General features: G+C 42.7%; 1 protein-coding gene across 1 annotated transcript in view; it reads left to right on the top strand.

Annotated features, from left to right (window-relative positions):
- myo6b (myosin VIb) overlaps positions 1-17,020 on the top strand; it is a gene marked incomplete at both ends in the record, with an annotated part of 61,729 nt that overhangs the window by 26,399 nt on the left and 18,310 nt on the right. Inside the window, 8 exon segments of the mRNA XM_083632989.1 lie at positions 606-701; positions 4,740-4,898; positions 6,477-6,515; positions 6,859-6,952; positions 7,956-8,086; positions 8,370-8,447; positions 10,427-10,556; positions 11,699-11,789. Of these exon segments, the coding sequence (XP_083489115.1) occupies positions 606-701; positions 4,740-4,898; positions 6,477-6,515; positions 6,859-6,952; positions 7,956-8,086; positions 8,370-8,447; positions 10,427-10,556; positions 11,699-11,789 (818 nt within the window).

Here is a 17,020-nt window from a genome sequence, read left to right on the forward strand (position 1 = left end):
ACGGCCACAGTCCCGCCCCCTCTCTCTCTGGCTTTGTAGCTATTGTTCCTCTCCCTGCAAGTTTCTCTGCAAGCATGAAATACTTTTGGAAATGCAGCCTTGACAGCAATTCAAGCCCAAGATTAGAGCCGGGCTAGCTGCAACCACATGTTATTGTAATCACATTTGATGCAGGGAAAAGTATTAATCAAATATGCATTATTAAAATATGCTTTGAGCTCAAATGTATTCAATTCATCTTCCACACTTTGAAAAACCCTAAGGGGTCAGGGGTTTTCAAAGTGTTGGAGAGTGAGCCTCCCTTCAGAGAACATGTAGACAGCTGCGCCTCCCCCCGATTATTACTATTATTTGCTATTGTTACTATTATTGTATGTTCCACTCAGGCATACAAATGAGTTACAAAAATGTTGTAGACCTCTTTATCTTTTTCTTTTTTTTAGATTTCAAAACATCTTTATCCTTCTTGTTTCAAACATCTGTTTTAAAGATTTTAAACACTGGCTTTATGAAATAATATAACCCTGCAACCCTGTGAAAACAATACTGTATACTGTATGTGTTTTGGTACTGGCAGGAAGTAGGATTTGCTTTCTTCCTCTCAGGTTCCCAGGAAGTCTAAATTGGCCGTTCACAGGAATGTCCGGGATGACGAGGGCTTTATAGTGAGGCACTTTGCTGGAGCAGTGTGCTACGAAACGGTAAATCTTACACAGATCTGACTGATACATTGTTACAGTTTCTGATACGATGTTTTAGAGCAGGGGTGCCCAAATTCTTTCCCATGAAGGGCCAAAACTCAATCTGGGTGGAGGGCCGAGGGCCAAAAATAAACGTTGTGGAATTACATTAAAATGTATTGTGTTTTATAGAAAATTAACATTCTAATTCTAAAATAACATTTCAATATAATAATCTACTTTTTATCTGTTTGGTAATTGTAATAATTTGCAATAATAATTGGTTATATATATTTAAAAAAACATCTGCATTTGTGGGGAGCTTAAACATTTAATCAGCAAACACCCAGTTAAAAACAGTTGTATTTTCCACCTTTGTAATCAAGAGAGAAATTTGACTTAATTCACAACTTGAAAAATCCTCAAGGTACTTTGAAAATCAGCTTTATTGTCCATCTTTTGTAAACAATTTGCTATGACAATTTGCAGGGATGCAATCTCAGGAGTTAAAATGTGACACACAAACACACACACACACAATAGGGCAGACACAACCACTCTTATCCACCTTATTTTTGGCGGCCATTTTTGCCTGATCTGCTGATGGGTGCTTCTTCCGGTGTGATCCTCCCAGCCTTGTTGCTGACAGCTTGACACCCGTCTGGGCGAACGGAGCAAATCACTAATCAGGTCCAGCTTGGCAAAAATCTCGTCGATAAATATCCCTTTAAGAGCGCAGTGCATTCATGGGTAATCGCCTGCTGTGGCCAATATTAACCATTTTGAGTAACACTGTTTCCATACGGATCACCGGCGTTAGTTTGTTGTTTATAACGTGGCTATATTCATAACGTTTTCTATCTCGGATACGTTATTTCGAATCGCACATAGGTTACGCCAAACCCCACATAGGTTACGCCTCGAATCCCACATAAGTTACGCTAAAACGCATATACTTTACGCCTCGAATCGCACATAGGTTACGCTAAAACCACCACCGCAAAGCGTGTGGGTTTCAGGACGAAACAGACTCGAGCCACTAACGTCATCTTAAGAGCACAATATTCCTGGAATGCAAGTTTACCTAAACAGTTACATGTCCTCTGCATTCTACATAAAATTAAGATATTACGGGTTGTTTTATTTTGTATGTTACATACTTATTGACCAAGTTATGTTCAATTCAGCCAGGGTACAAGAGACTGAGTGTAGGTGGCCATCTTTTCAAATCAAGTAGAATACATTAGGAAATGGCAAGCTGCAGCAATAGTCACGTTAAACCGGACCTTGTACGCACAATTATTTTTTACAGTGGGGCATTCAAAAATAAGGTGGATAAGAGCCCTATTTCTTGTCTTTAAAAAAAACTACTGTAAGGTGACTGGTTTGTATCCCTTGCAAAGCTCGTCCACCCTTTGCAATCAGTGCAGATATCTGATAACTTGCCCGAGTTGCATTCTCCTGCACTGAGGTCGGCTGCAATAAAGCACGTTGCTGAGAGTTAAGTTTAGCCTGCAAGTCACGACTTGCCTTCTCCTTTCGGTCCCGGCTATACTTTGAAAAAGCGAGGGCATGTTTCATTTCGTAGTGGCGACGTATATTGCACTCTTTCAAAACAGCCACTCTCTGTCTGCAAATGAGACAAACTGCTGTTGAATTTACTTTGGTAAAAAAATACTCGTTTTGCCACTCCGTCCTAAACTTTCTTTTGTCAGTGTGCCACTGCCGTGATGATGATCTATCCATCTTGCTGAGCTGGTGTAAAGCCAGTGACTGGGGAGGGATCAAATATCAGACCTCACCCCCCAACCAGGTGATTCAGCCAACCAATCAGGAGCGATCAATCCTCAGACAGCAATGCCTCACACCCGTGTGATAGAGTCGGGGAGAGAGAATACCAGCTGCACAAAATTAACGTTAATAAAAAAAAAAATCCCCAAATCCGTGGCGGGCCAAAACAAAAGGAGTCCCAAATTGGTCAGCACTGCTTTAGAGTAGTGCTAATTAAGCTACACTTGGCGATGATTATCTAACTGATTTGTTTGACTGACAGTTTGTTGGTCAGTGTTTTAGAACTGGAATGTGGCTATTGTACCTCGCGGTTTCCACTGACTGCAGCACAGTCCATACATACATCTGAAATCCATTTAAAACGCCATTGATAGTCTGGACTTTGAAGTATTGACTCAAGCTGTCAATACTTAACATGGTGATCTATATTCATAATTAGTCAAACAATTGAGTCATGAGCACTTAAGGCTGAGGCTAAAGATCGATTCCCTAATTTGACATACATCAATGGCACACAAATCACAGCAATGCAACTCACCCTATACCTATTAGGGCTGCAAATAATGATTATTTTCCTTATCGATTAATCTGTTGATTATTTTCTTGACTAATCGATTAGTCCTTTTGTCTATAAAATGTCACTAAATACTGAAAAATCACTTTTTCCCCAAAGCCCAAGATGACATCCTCAAATTTCTTTATTTGTCCTGACCAACGGTCTACAACCCAAAGATAAACAGTTTAGTGTCATAGAAGACTAAAGAAACCAGAAAATATTCACATTTAAAAAGCTGGAACGAGACTAAAAATGAGTCGAAACGATTAATTGATTATACAAAATAAAAATCAGTCAATCGACTAACTAACCAATTCAATTCGAACTTTATTTCACAACACAGCTCAGGGGGGTCCATAACACAACACCATACACAAAATAGATATATTGTAATGAACCAGCCTGGAAAGGGCTCTGTCAGAGAACAAGCAACACACTACACAGGAATATGGAAAAATCATCACAGGTGAGTTCTGTCACTGAGGGAGTGTCTAGCCCCCTGTCTTAGGGCAAACCACTACAAACAGATGAGGCAAACCACTACAAACACTGATATATCAAACAGTAATAGGATTACGCACAGCACGGCACACATCAAAAGATGGCACACAGAGCAGGCAATAAATACAGTACCCAGCAACTTAAGTTTCCACACTAAGAGGGGCTATCCCAAAACGCCCGGGTTACACACATCAAACTGGGACAGAGGGGTGACTCCCACCCTCAGGTAAGTTGGCCTCCCACAATAAAACCTCCCAGCTCTTCCTCTCCTTTTACGCACGACAACAGGGGTAGGGAAGGAATGACGCACATGCAACATTTAACATAGATGAAATAAGGGTTAAAACTGAACTCGGCCAGCTGCCGAGACCCTCCCCCGGGGTCTGAGCTTATGGCACCGTCTGACACACCGGGGAAGCACTGGCTTTTGGTCGGCGGTGCTGGCAGCGCACGGCGGCGGGCCAAACGCTGGACACAATTGGCTGGAGAGAGGTGCGGCACACCCTGCTATAAAATCCCCATACCTGTCTGGCTAAAGGAGGCAACCAGCCTCCCTTCCTATGGACTCGGGAAACCTCCCCATCTCGCTGTCTTCGTCGCCAGCCCCCTAACCGGCTGCGAACGCACAACCCCCCCCCAATGAGAGGATGGCAGGCTCTGCCATTTAACCCAGACCCAAAGTCTCATGCATAGTCCCACGGCTGGAGGCAATCACCTCAATCAGTCCATGATTGCGCAAACCCCCCCCCCCCCCAAACATCACCTCCTACAGCAGGTTTAGCACACTATAAAAAAGACCAGATTATAAACACAGACAGTACAAGACATTCCACGATGGTCATTTTACATTATTAGGGTAAAATGTGGTAGGTGTCACCCAAGAGAACATCATACTGGGGGGATATTAGACAAGTCTGTTTCTAGTCAAAATATGGGGTAGATAGAAAGAACCTTACTATCCAACGGGTGAGGTGCAGAAACACTGGTGCTTCCCTTTAATTAACAAGCAAACTCCAGTATTGACTTTTAATTACGGTATTTAAAACTCTTGCTTGCATTAGTGCAGTAAATTGGCAGCATGTGTGAGTGGATTTGTTTCTGTATTTCGTCTGTACATTGTGTACATTTGTTTACGTGTCTGTCAATATACGTGTGTGTGTGTGTGTGTGTGTGTGTGTGTGTGTGTGTGTGTGTGTGTGTGTTGTTCATAGGCCCGGTTTGTGGAGAAGAATAACGATGCCCTCCACATGTCCCTGGAGAGCCTTGTGTGTGAGTCGAAGGACAACTTTGTTCGGGAGTTGTTTGAGAATTCTGATTCCAAACAGAAGGCAGGCAAGCTGGGCTTCATCAGCGTTGGCAACAAGTTCAAGGTAAACGTGAACGTGGAGTTTGTCATCTTCCATTGTTAGTAGACCCCAGAGCAAAACAAACGTTGAAATAAAAAAATATTGCATTGCACTACTTTTATTTCACCAAAAGAGAATTTGAAATTGTTAGTCATTCACACTCATAATAAATGCATTGAATTGTAATACTTTGAGGCTAGTGTTCAGTTATGTTTATAGACACACAAGCATGTCTCAAAGGGCTTCACACTATACTACATTATATATCTATTCTACACACAATGTAGGTTAGATACATCATCATATTATACTGTTTTGTGTGTGACTACATTATGATACTACACAAACAGAGCATGTTTTTACACTGTGCGAGGAAACCAGATCACGGGGAGAACACTCCACACAGAAAGGACCGGGGTGGAGATTCGAACCCACAACCTTCTTGCTGTGAGGTGACAGTGCTAACCACTGAGCCACTGTGCCCCGATTGTCACTACAGCAATACTACAGCGTGATTATAGTTTTGGATGCGTTTTAATGCAGTGGTTCTCAACCTTCTTGAGCCGCAACCCCCAAAAAACTTTAGGCATTTAAGCATTTTTTACATTTAATTTTTTTGATTATGTTCAGACTTTTCCACCTTGAATCTATAATCTGTAGACCTGTTCTGTAACATTTCTCCTTTCCACTCTTCTTTCCATCTGTCTTTCTCCTAGTCCTCCTTATCCCTTGTTTCCCTCTTAGAGTTCTGCCAGTCTCCCACCTCTTTTCCCCTGAGAAAACCTTCCTTGGGTGGATAAAGCTGGATAAAGTCAGCTTGAGGTATAATAGAGAGAAGATGAGGGCGAGTGAAAAAGTACCCGAAAGAAAGAATGACACTCACGAAGAAGTGGGATGAGTCAGCCAGAAATAAAAAAAAAAACAAAGAAAGACATGAGACTTAGAAAACCAACTCCACAGTTATTTTGAAAACCCACCCTTCCTATTCTATGTTAGGTAGGGTTGACTTTCACCTTCCTCAACAAACACTGTTCTTATCACTAATGCACCTGCTTTGCTTTGATCACTAATGCTTAAGACATGGACAGTTGGACACCAGTGAAAAGAGTATAATGTGTGTTACAAAGAACCAGCAGAATGTCTTTATTGTGGAGAACAAGCGTGGGACTGGATGTGTTATTAAGTTTAATGACACGTGGAAGCATGTCTGAGATCAATATAAGAGGACAGAATGAATAGACAAGCTATGAGGATCTGGTAAAGAAACCATGTTCTTGAAGGATCATTTGTTTGTTTGCTCATCCATCCATTCACTCATTCATGAATTTAATTAATCTGTTTATGAATGGTTTTGTTTATAATAAGCTTGTAGATTTGTCCCTGCATAACTCTTAACTCTGATTGCTTCCACCGCTCACCTGTTATCAATGATGTGTGGCGCTCCCTTCCTCTTCCACATAAAATAAATAATAATAATAACTAACCTACGTCTCATCTATTGGAGAACATCTGACTTGTGTAAAATAGTGTAGTGGGGCTCCCGCTATCTCAAACCTTCAAACAAATCATTAAACAGGTAATTTTCTCTGCTTGCACACACAGACCCAGCTGAACCTGTTGCTGGAGAAGCTCCGCAGCACTGTGAGTAATAGTTACTGTATATCTCAATTTTGTAGAATATAATAATATATATATTTATTTATTTATTTATTTATTTATTTATTTATTTATTTATTTATTTACTTTTTTTCTTTGTAATGTACATACAGTACACTGGACTTAGCTTACCTACACATAGTACAGTACAACATACATATATAATTTCACATGATGGAGCTAATTCAGAAGCCAGTTATTGAGATGACAGACATTGATACCTTGCAGCTTTGGCAGATACAGCATGTGGTGCTGATAGACTGATAACTGAAGGTTTCAGAAAGATCTTCAGATGATTTTCCTGATCAGTGTTTCTCTCTGTGTGAAGGGCTCAAGTTTCATCCGCTGTGTTAAACCCAACCTGAAAATGGTCAGCCACCAGTTCGAAGGAGCTCAGATTCTCTCTCAGCTGCAGTGCTCAGGTGGGACGGTAATGCAGTATGTAGTACAGTATGTAGTACAGTATGTAGACACTAGACAGTATGTAGAACTACAGTACTTTCCAAGGTTCAATGATGTTCACATGTTGAGGCATTTGTCGTCATCTTGTTCATGAAACAACCGTTTAATTTGTTTTGAATTTGTCAGACCTCTTTTAAAACTGACACAATTGGCATTGAACGTAACTCTACCTGCCTTTATAATTGTAATTTTCTTACTTCACATTTAGTAAAGGTAGCAGAGAGCTCAACTTAGAATCAGAATCAGCTTTGATTGATTGATCGATTTTTATTTATGGATATAGAGAAGACAATTTACAAAAGAAATTCCAAAGGATAACATGTTAAAGTGAGAACACTTATTTCCAACATGGTCCCTGCTGTTGTAGGACAGAACGCACAACACATAACATGTAAAAAGTCAGTCATATCAATATACAATTTCTAATCAATATACCATTTCTTATCCGTAACCAGACACCTAAAATCATTAAAACAAAAAACAAAACAAAAACATGAAAATCGGCAACAATTTCAGAGAACCAAATCCAAGAACAAAAACAACAATATCACAAATTAAAAACACTGTTTTGCTGGCGGCAAAACCTGTCTAGCTGGCCACTTTACTCCAAAGATGATCCTGGACCTGCCTTCTAAAAACACCTCTAGACTCTGACAGCTTGATGCCTAGGGGAAGGCTTATTGGCCAAGTATGTGCACATACAAGGAAATTGGCTCCGGTTAGCTTAACTCTCAGTGTACTCTCACACGAAAGAAAAATGTATGCTCAGGCTAAAACAAAACAAGAATAACAAACAACGGATAATTAAACATTTACATTAACTACTATACAATGCAATAATAATAAGTGTATGAAAAAGTCAGTACTGCAAATATTTTTACCTAATGTCAATGTACTGTAAATCCTCAAAAAGGTGTTTCTTTTTATGAGCCTTTCTCAGTCCATTTGACTTGTCTTCATTAGGGATGGTGTCTGTGTTGGATCTGATGCAGGGCGGCTTCCCCTCCAGAGCCCCCTTCCATGAACTCTACAACATGTATAAGCAGTACATGCCTGATAAGCTTACACGCCTGGACCCACGCCTCTTCTGCAAGGTGGGCCTCCAAAGCACCCGCTTACTTTGCGCATTACATAGATTGAATCGTTTAATATACTGTCAAGGCTGCAGAATAAGATGAGGCATACTACTGGGTTTAAATAATAAGCTCATCATTTTAATGTAAGCCTAATTACTTTGTGTAATTTGTTCATGTGCAAGAAATGCTTACGGCCACACAGGCCATTTTAAGATGTGATTAACTAACATACAGTATAGTGCCCTAAATACCATTTATGTAATATTGCTGTCATTGAATGTGGGTTTCTTTTCCTTTCCAGGCTCTGTTCAAAGCCCTGGGACTGAATGACCAAGACTATAAGTTTGGATTGACCAGAGTGTTCTTCCGCCCCGGAAAGGTACAGGAAAGCCGGCATAGCTTTAGACAGGGTCAAGACAAAACAAAAAACAGGGGTGTAGTGCTGCCGGAACGCACTGGAGCGTCGCTCCGCCACTTATTTCTCCAAGTGAGAAACGGGATCCACCCAGAATTGTCACAGTTCTCATAATCCAGTTGAAATTCATACGTGATTGAAGATCCAATCATCACTGCATGCAAGAGAGCCAATAAAAACAAATGAAATGGTCAAATTTGTCATACTGGCATTTAAGGTGTGTTGCGTTATTAAGAAAGATAAGGTAATGATGTTAAATGGAACATTATGCTGTGATATTGTCCAAATGTCCAACAACAAGCCTTTTTTTCCTGTGATGACAGCACTATAGCCTAGTCCTATAATATTCCATACTCCAATGTACTTACAGGCCCCTATCGTTGCATCAGCCTATGAACTGTGCTGAGCGCCCAGCGCAGCGCAGATCAGTGGGCGTGGACCAGCCCACTCGATATCTTGGTGTCGGCGCTACACGCAGCCTTAAGCATTACAACCACGCCACGTCTGCTCATTGGGGAAGTGCAGTAAACGAGTCACACGCTTGCCTTTTAAGCTCCAATTCCACGGAGCGATCCAGTAAAACCAGACAAGCCAAGCGCTCTGCTCCCCCCCTCCCTTCATCCCGTCTCTCTGTCTCCATATATGGGCTATTATTCCATATTATTATGCTTCTCAAACCAATCTAACTGCAGTTTAAATACTACAAGCATGTAAATACGCTACACTATAGCAAGATCAAAGTGAAAAGAATATTCTAAACACATTGGCTAGAAAAAATGATGAGATTAGATTGGTGAAAGTTTGTCCAGAATGATATCATTTTCTCTCCCCTGCTGCAGGTAGGATGATGCACATACAGTAAATATAGCCTACATTATGTAAAGTCATTGCAGAAATGTGTTTTTATTGTAAAACTAAATGTGAAGTAGGGCCAATTTATTGGAGCGGACATCACAGTACATGACAGTAGAACCGCGTTACGCTGTCACTTATCTAAATCACGTTAAATCTGCGAGGGATATATATAGCCCCTAGGAAGACATATATGTTTCACATAGGGTTGGGATTTGATTTCGCCATTTTATTTTGTCCAATATTGAAATGTTCCACAATTGCAATTGTGTTAAGATAAATATTATTTCGATCTACCACTTACCCTATTTAAGCTGATTTGGTTGCTATTTCTTCTCAAACGGATTCGCCTCAATGCGCCTCAATGCATACTGGGAGATTTCACATCTGTGGCGTGCCTGTCTGCTGTCTGCTGTCTGATGCACGAGGGAGTGAAAGTGAGAGAGAACCGGCTAACTTTTTTTCAAGCAGTCGGTTGTGCCTGTCAGACTTATGAGCAATAGAGAGGGAGTGACACAGAGAGAAGGGGGACAGAGAGTCAGATGGCAGAGGAGCGCTCCGCGCAACCGGCGCACTGAATAGGCCTGGTTTTGAAAAGCGCTAAGCCCTAAATTAACGCCAGGGCGGAAGATATCGTTAGGCCGGTATTTAAGGCCGAAACGCCCATTCTGGCCTGTTCTGGCACTGTTTCGCCTAAAGCGCATTTCGGGGTGTAAAGCCATGTTGCTATCTTCCCGAGGCAGGCGCAAGGCACGTTTTTTTGCGTTTAAGGCCAGTTTTTGCGCCTACGGCCTGTGGGAGAATAGGGCCCACAGTGTCTGAGAGTTTATGGAGACTTCTTGCCTTCTGTAGGCATATCACTATAATATTCATATTATAGTATTCATGAATTAGGGGCGGGGGGCTCTGACATAGGTGTGCTCTGGTAGCTATTCAAATAGCACTACACCACTGGAAAAGCTAAACTGTAATGGATCATAGAGGCTGTGGGTGCGCTCACACCAGTATTCATCTATACGTATGCATGTGTGTGTGTGTGTGTGTGTGTGTGTGTGTGTGTGTGTGTGTGTGTGTGTGTGTGTGTGCATCAGTTTGCAGAGTTTGACCAGATCATGAAGTCCGATCCAGAACACCTCGCAGAGCTGGTGAAGAAGGTCAATCAGTGGCTGGTGCACAGGCGCTGGAAGAAGGTCCAGTGGTGCACGCTGTCGGTCATCAAACGTACGTTACATCCACCCTACAGATGGAGCTCTGTTTTTTAAGTTTGGTTCATTGATGGGGTATTACATTTCAAACCTCTCTCTCTCTATGAGCGTGCTAAGCATCATGCATTTGGGATCATCCAATCGACATGAAGTCGATCGGATGAACGGTTCTCAAGATAAACCACTTTTTGTGTTGCCAGTATGTGGCGCTATGACTGTGTGCGTGTCCGAAATTGGGCACTGCACTCCGTTGGGTTCCCAGCAGCGCACTCCCCAAGTTTGAAGTCGATCGGATGAACAGTTCTTGAGATAAACCACTTTTTGTGTTGCCAGTAGGTGGCACGATGACTATGCGCATCGAATTTTATGAAATTCGGCACTGCACTCCGTCAGGTCCCCCTAAGTACACTCCCCAAGTTTGAAGGCAATGGTGTGTTCTACAGTTATGGCATACATACATACATAGTACAGGTATCTAACATTTTTATCATAATTGAGTTAGTATGTCAAATAGAGATCCTGATTACAAGGTCATGATTTAAAGCAGCTACGAGCAAGATTTTCGATAACATCTCTCGTTATATTCTAACAGTTTGTTTGAAAGTAGTTTTGTGATTTTGTGGTTATGGCTGAAGTGGCTGCCGTAAACCATTTTGTTTCACTTCCTGATCTGCCGGCCCGCACACAGACTATATATAATCAGCAAGACAGCACTCGCCGATTCACTCGGCGTTGGTCTAATCTACTATTAGAGGTAAGATGTGAGGCATCAATATTAAATTTAGACTGTTTAATAACAATCGAAAATCTTGCTTGTAGCTGCTTTAAGTCTCTTTTTTAGAGCGTGCAGGCAGCTAAATCCGGGGAAATCTCAAATTCCTTTGTAAAAGACAGATGACATCATCAGTGATGTCACAATGCCTCCTATGACATCATCATTGGAACAAAAATTTAAACAAACAAACATTGCCCACTTGCTCCCTTTTATAATGGATCGGGGGGGGAAACGATTGTCGGCTGAAATAACTGAAATAAAATAAATAAAATAAAGTTATTTCATATTCAGTATTTGTGCATATAAGCATGTTTCTGTGTGTTTAAATGTGTATTTGTATGTACTTTTGTTTGAGTCCTGTCCTCTCACCCCACCATCAACAGTTAGGAACAAGATGTGTTACAGAGCCATGGCCTGCATTAAGATTCAGAAGACCGTCCGCATGTGGCTGTGCAAGAGGAAGCATAAGCCGCGGTGAGTGTCTCTCTCTCTCTCTCTCCCTCCCTCTCTTTCTCTCTCTGTCACACCGAGATACACACACATTATCTCACCATCTTTCTGTTTGCCTGTGCCCTTTGCTCTTTTAATCGTTCCCTCACCCTGTGTGCTCTGTGCATTTTTATTTAAACTGAGATTCACGCTTGGTGGATTTTGATGGCCTTTCCACATCATGTATTTGGGAGTTAAAATCAAGCTAGAATGCTTATCTGTGGAGAAATGTCTTAGGGTCCTATCTTGGTACAGGCGATATCCCCTATTTGCGCTTGCGCACCTGTTTGCGCATGCCTTAAGGCAGGGAAGATAGCGGTCTGCCTTGTGCCTTTGTCCAGGTGTTATGCCGAGTTTTGCACCCCCGCCCGGCAGCAGCTAAACGCATCCCCACCTCACGGGAGCATATTGTAATGATTTATACAGAAATTTAACTGTTTAAAACTGATATGATTGTCTGGGTAGACGTGACCTCCCTGATTTCTAAGTTAAAACAGCCCCGAAATATGTTGGGGATGCAATTCTCGGCGGGGATGCGGAAACGTTCACGGCACGTGCCTCAGGTGTAAATTAGAGCCATGCCAAATCATCTGCGCCCCCAAAATGCCAGCGCAAACGGGATTTGGGCGGTCTTAAGTACCAGAATTATTCACAGGTGTGGCCAGGAAATGCGTGGGCGTTACATCAATAAAAAACAATCAGATTCCCATCTCGCAATCGCTGTTTGCGCGAGGCATGCAATATGCTGTAATTCTCTCCATGCGTAATAGAGTGGACTCACTCGTGCCGAGGACAGAGAGAGATGGAGAGAGCTTGTTGACAGATCGTCTGTGGTGTCAACGACCCTCCGGGTTATGAAGGAGAATAGCCTATGTCCATTGTCCAACAAGTTTTCTCAATTAATTTCCTTCTTTGCGATGTGATAAAAGTTTCTCAGTGAGTTATAGTTGATTGCCTCACTGAATTGTCTGCTAATACCAAATTTTAGCAGCATAATTTGATGTCCTGGCGTGGCAAGGCTGTGCATAATGACATATCCAAAAGGAATTTTACTCTGCACTGCACGGAGATTATGGTGCGCTCAAGCACAACGGGGTATTTAGCGCGTAAGAGGTGCTTTTCAAAGCTCTTAGTGCAAAGTAATTGCGTGCTGCTGATGATAGGATAATGCCATCTATCCCCACATTTTTGCGCTGAAACGCCTAGTTCGGCATGTGGCACACCTACAGTATGTCCAGTACAATTATAACAGGCATGCACTTGTCCACGCCCCCAATTTGGATTGCGCACGGCGTTAAACGAGCGCAAACGCTAAATTACCGCTTTTGCAAAGATAGGGCCCATAGAGTATTGCTTTGGAAAGTATCCTGTATGTGTTGCTGTATTGGGTTGCCTTGCTCATCTGTGGAGAAATGTCTTAGGGCTCTATCTTCCCGACTTGCGTTAACGCCCGTTTTGCGCTGGAATAGTGCCGCGCAAAGCCCTAATTGTGGGCGTGTCGGGCCGCTGCACTTCACGTCATCTCAGCGCAAACCCGATAGCCGTATTTATGCCCATATTAACAGGATTCACCACAAGTTGAGATCACTCCTCTTAACACGTTCACTGCCATTGACGAGATATCTCGGCTTACAGAATCCAACGGTTGACTGCCAAAGACGAGATATCTCGGCTTAAAATTTTTTTTTTTTTTTTTTGACGGTGGGACGTGGATCCAACCCTTTTACGTCTTTTATACAAATATTGGAGGTATTGAATGTGTATAATCTATTTTACCGACCCACTGAGTGGCGACATGTCTCTCCAGAGTAGGAAGAGGCGAGCCAAAACTGGAGGGAAAAGCGCGAGGAAGCCGTTTTCATACTGTAAAATGGATGGCGAAAACGCTTTCACTTTCGCGCTGACGCACAGCGGTGGCAACGGTGGGGGGTTCCAAGAATAGACTGGATGCACACTTTGCAACACGCACCATAAATAAGCCCAGAATCGCAAGAGCTTGATCAGAGCTCTCAACCGAAACGCCAAGAAACGAGCGAAACCCATCCAGCGAGCCCCATCCAGACTGCCAGGAAGCAGCCAGGCAGCAGCAACTCGTTTGTCACAGACCCGCTGCAGAGCCAAGGAGGGCGGAGGAGAACGCCCACGGAGGGAGGAGTTGGAAGCAGAGGGGGGTTTCCTGCTGTTATGGAGGAAATTACTGTTCAAAACTATTGTTTAGATGTCTGACGTCTTACTGATGCCAAAAATGAATGGTTAAAGTGACTGTTCTATCGAATTTCACAAAAAGCCGTTTATCTCAGAATAAATTTTCTGACGCTGAAACCATGCTGTATTCAACTGCTAATGCTTACATAACTACTAACTCTACAAACGAACTCTTTTAGACAGAGAAAGCACACATTCTATTAGTTCTTTTGAGATATTGTGTGTTCACAAAATCCTAACAGAAACGAATCCTCTGCTCTTGAAAGATGAGCCAGAATCCTCAAAAAAAAACCTTGGCAGAAGCTAACTACAGTATTGAAAAATGGCTGGCAGTGAATGTGTTAAAAGCCACAGGGTCACCGCCTGCATGTCTGTGACAGGCAGCAGCTTCTTTAGTGCAAGATGAGTGAGAGAGAGAAAAGAAATGAATGAATGAGTGGTTTATTTTCGGTCATAGGTTAATGAACCACAAACAAAATGTAACAATTTGTGTGAATATACAGCAAGAGAACATCATCATACATGTACATATCAAACCATTTCACACAAATACAATTTATACAATCAATGACCGAAATAAGGAATAGGCTGAAGCCAAGGCTTATTTTTTGCCTATCCTGTAAGAAAGAGGGAGAGAGTCAGAGAGAGAGAGGGGGGAGAGAACGAGAGAGGGAAGAGAGAATTGGAGGATGAACCAGTTCGGATTGTAACGAAAATTGATGCTTTTGTAATTAGTACCCTTTTAATTAGCCGTTTCGCTCATATAGGTTATAACATACACATTTCAAAATAGCCTATTCGTTTCTTTAATAGGGTAGAGAGTGTGAGATTTTATTTCAATAGCCTATACCAGAATTGTCCACTCGGGTTAACCTATTGTTGCATGGTGCAATTGTGCAGGGAGAGAGGTTACTGTATACTATCAATGGTTACTATACTGGCCGGTGTTGTGTCAGAAAGTGATTTTCTGCCAGAAACTGATTTCGATCCACGGGACCACCACGCACAGCACAGCACAGCGCTGCCTCGGTGCCTGGGCAGTAGGGGTGCTCCGATCCGGCTAAGCCACGATCCGATCCGATTTCCGATTCCTGGGGTCACGATCCGATTCCAGAATCGATTCTCGATTCCAACGATTCTCGATTCCAACGATTCTCGATTCCAGAATCTAGAATCGATTCTCAATTATGTAGTTTTATATTGCAATAACACACAAAGGTAAATCTAAGACAAAAAATGACAAATGTATTAAAGGAGAATTTTTTTTTTTTTTAACCTGGACCCATCTCCTGGCATTAATTATGATTTGACCACTCACCGAGCGATGTCCGCGGCGTTTCTGGCCGTCCTAGCGTTGTTTTGAGATCAATAGCGTCCAAGTCAGTTGTAAAATGGAGCTGATTTGGGGCCAAGTGTGAGCCTGTCAAATTACCTCAAACGTGATCTCGGTCACCAAGTCTCGTGAAGTCCCGCGATACTTTCCTGCCGACTGGCCAACTAACAGGTAGGACGCTTTGCGGTGGTGGTTTTAGCGTAACCTATGTGGGGTTTGGCGTAACCTATGTGGGATTTGAAATAACGAAGTTTATGCCAAACCCCACATAGGTTACGCTAAAACCACCACCGCAAAGCGTCCTGCCAGCCCTGCCAGTCGGCAGGAAAGTATCGCGGGACTTCACGAGACTTGGTGACCGAGATCACGTTTGAGGTAATTTGATCCCTGTGCGACTCCAGGAAATGGCCTGGGGCGAAATATAACTCTGGTGGATGTTGAGGGATCACATTATGACGATATTTGGGGAAAACGGGAATAAAAATAGCTATTTAGATGCAGGAAAGACAGGCTCACACACTTGGCCCCAAATCAGCTCCATTTTACAACTGACTTGGACGCTATTGATCTCAAAACAACGCTAGGACGGCCAGAAATGCCGCGGACATCGCTCGGTGAGTGGTCAAATCATAATTAATGCCAGGAGATGGGTCCAGGTTAAAAAAAAACGAAATTCTCCTTTAATGCTGAACTTCAAATTCAACTTCTGAAGTATTACAGTCAGGGCCTAAATTCATTTTGCAAACTAGGGGGGAATTCCCCCTTATGTTCTTCAGATAAGATGGATTTATAGACTGGGGGGGATCTGTAGACTTTGAGAAGGATTTATAGATTTTGGGGGGAATACATTAACCAGAGTTCAAGAGGTGGTGGCACCGTGGCAGTACAGTACACAAATGACATGAACATTTGGACACTTATTCAGCCGGTATCTTGCATGTTGCGTTCAGGTGCACTGTAAAAAACATTTTTTTTTTTTACAATACGAAGAAGAATCGATTCTTGGGAGTTTGGATTCGATCCAGGAATCGTGGCATTAAGAATCGCGATCCTTTCAAGAATGGATTTTTTGGAGCACCCCTACTGGGCAGTGACAACCATGACAAACGAATTCTCATTGTTAAATCAAGGTGTGTTTTTTTCTGCAGTGTAGGTTAGTTGAAAATCAACGTGGCATTCTGAGGAGGGAATTGTGTGTCCGCGCGAGAGCCGTGCGTAATGTCCCTATCCAAGCGAGGATTTACTGCACTGCGCTGGAGAAAACTGTCTGCGCTCAGGCGTACCTCTGCGTTTGCGCTAAGACCAGCTATTTCCTGGCGTTAAAATTGAGAGCACCCAAGGCGATTTTTTCTAACACATTGCGCTGAACCGCCTATTTTGGAACGGGCAACTCCCAAACCTCTCTTTGCGCTCGCCACATACCGACGGTATCTTCCCCACAGCACTAAATGACACTTGCGCGAGACACATGATAGGCTAGAGGCCCACCGACACGCCTGGGCCACACCTACACCTGTGTCATCACAGCGCAAAACTGGACGGTGCGCTGGGAAGATAGCAATAAGAGGCACGCAAATGCAGCGCAAAGGCAGCACAAACGATAGCGCCGTACAAAGATAGGGCCCTAGAGTATTGCTTTGGAAAGTATACTTGTGTTGCTGTATTGGGTTGCCTTTGG

Source organism: Poromitra crassiceps (genome assembly GCF_964638095.1).
Source record: "Poromitra crassiceps genome assembly, chromosome: 3".
Classification (NCBI taxonomy): Eukaryota; Metazoa; Chordata; class Actinopteri; order Beryciformes; family Melamphaidae; genus Poromitra; species Poromitra crassiceps.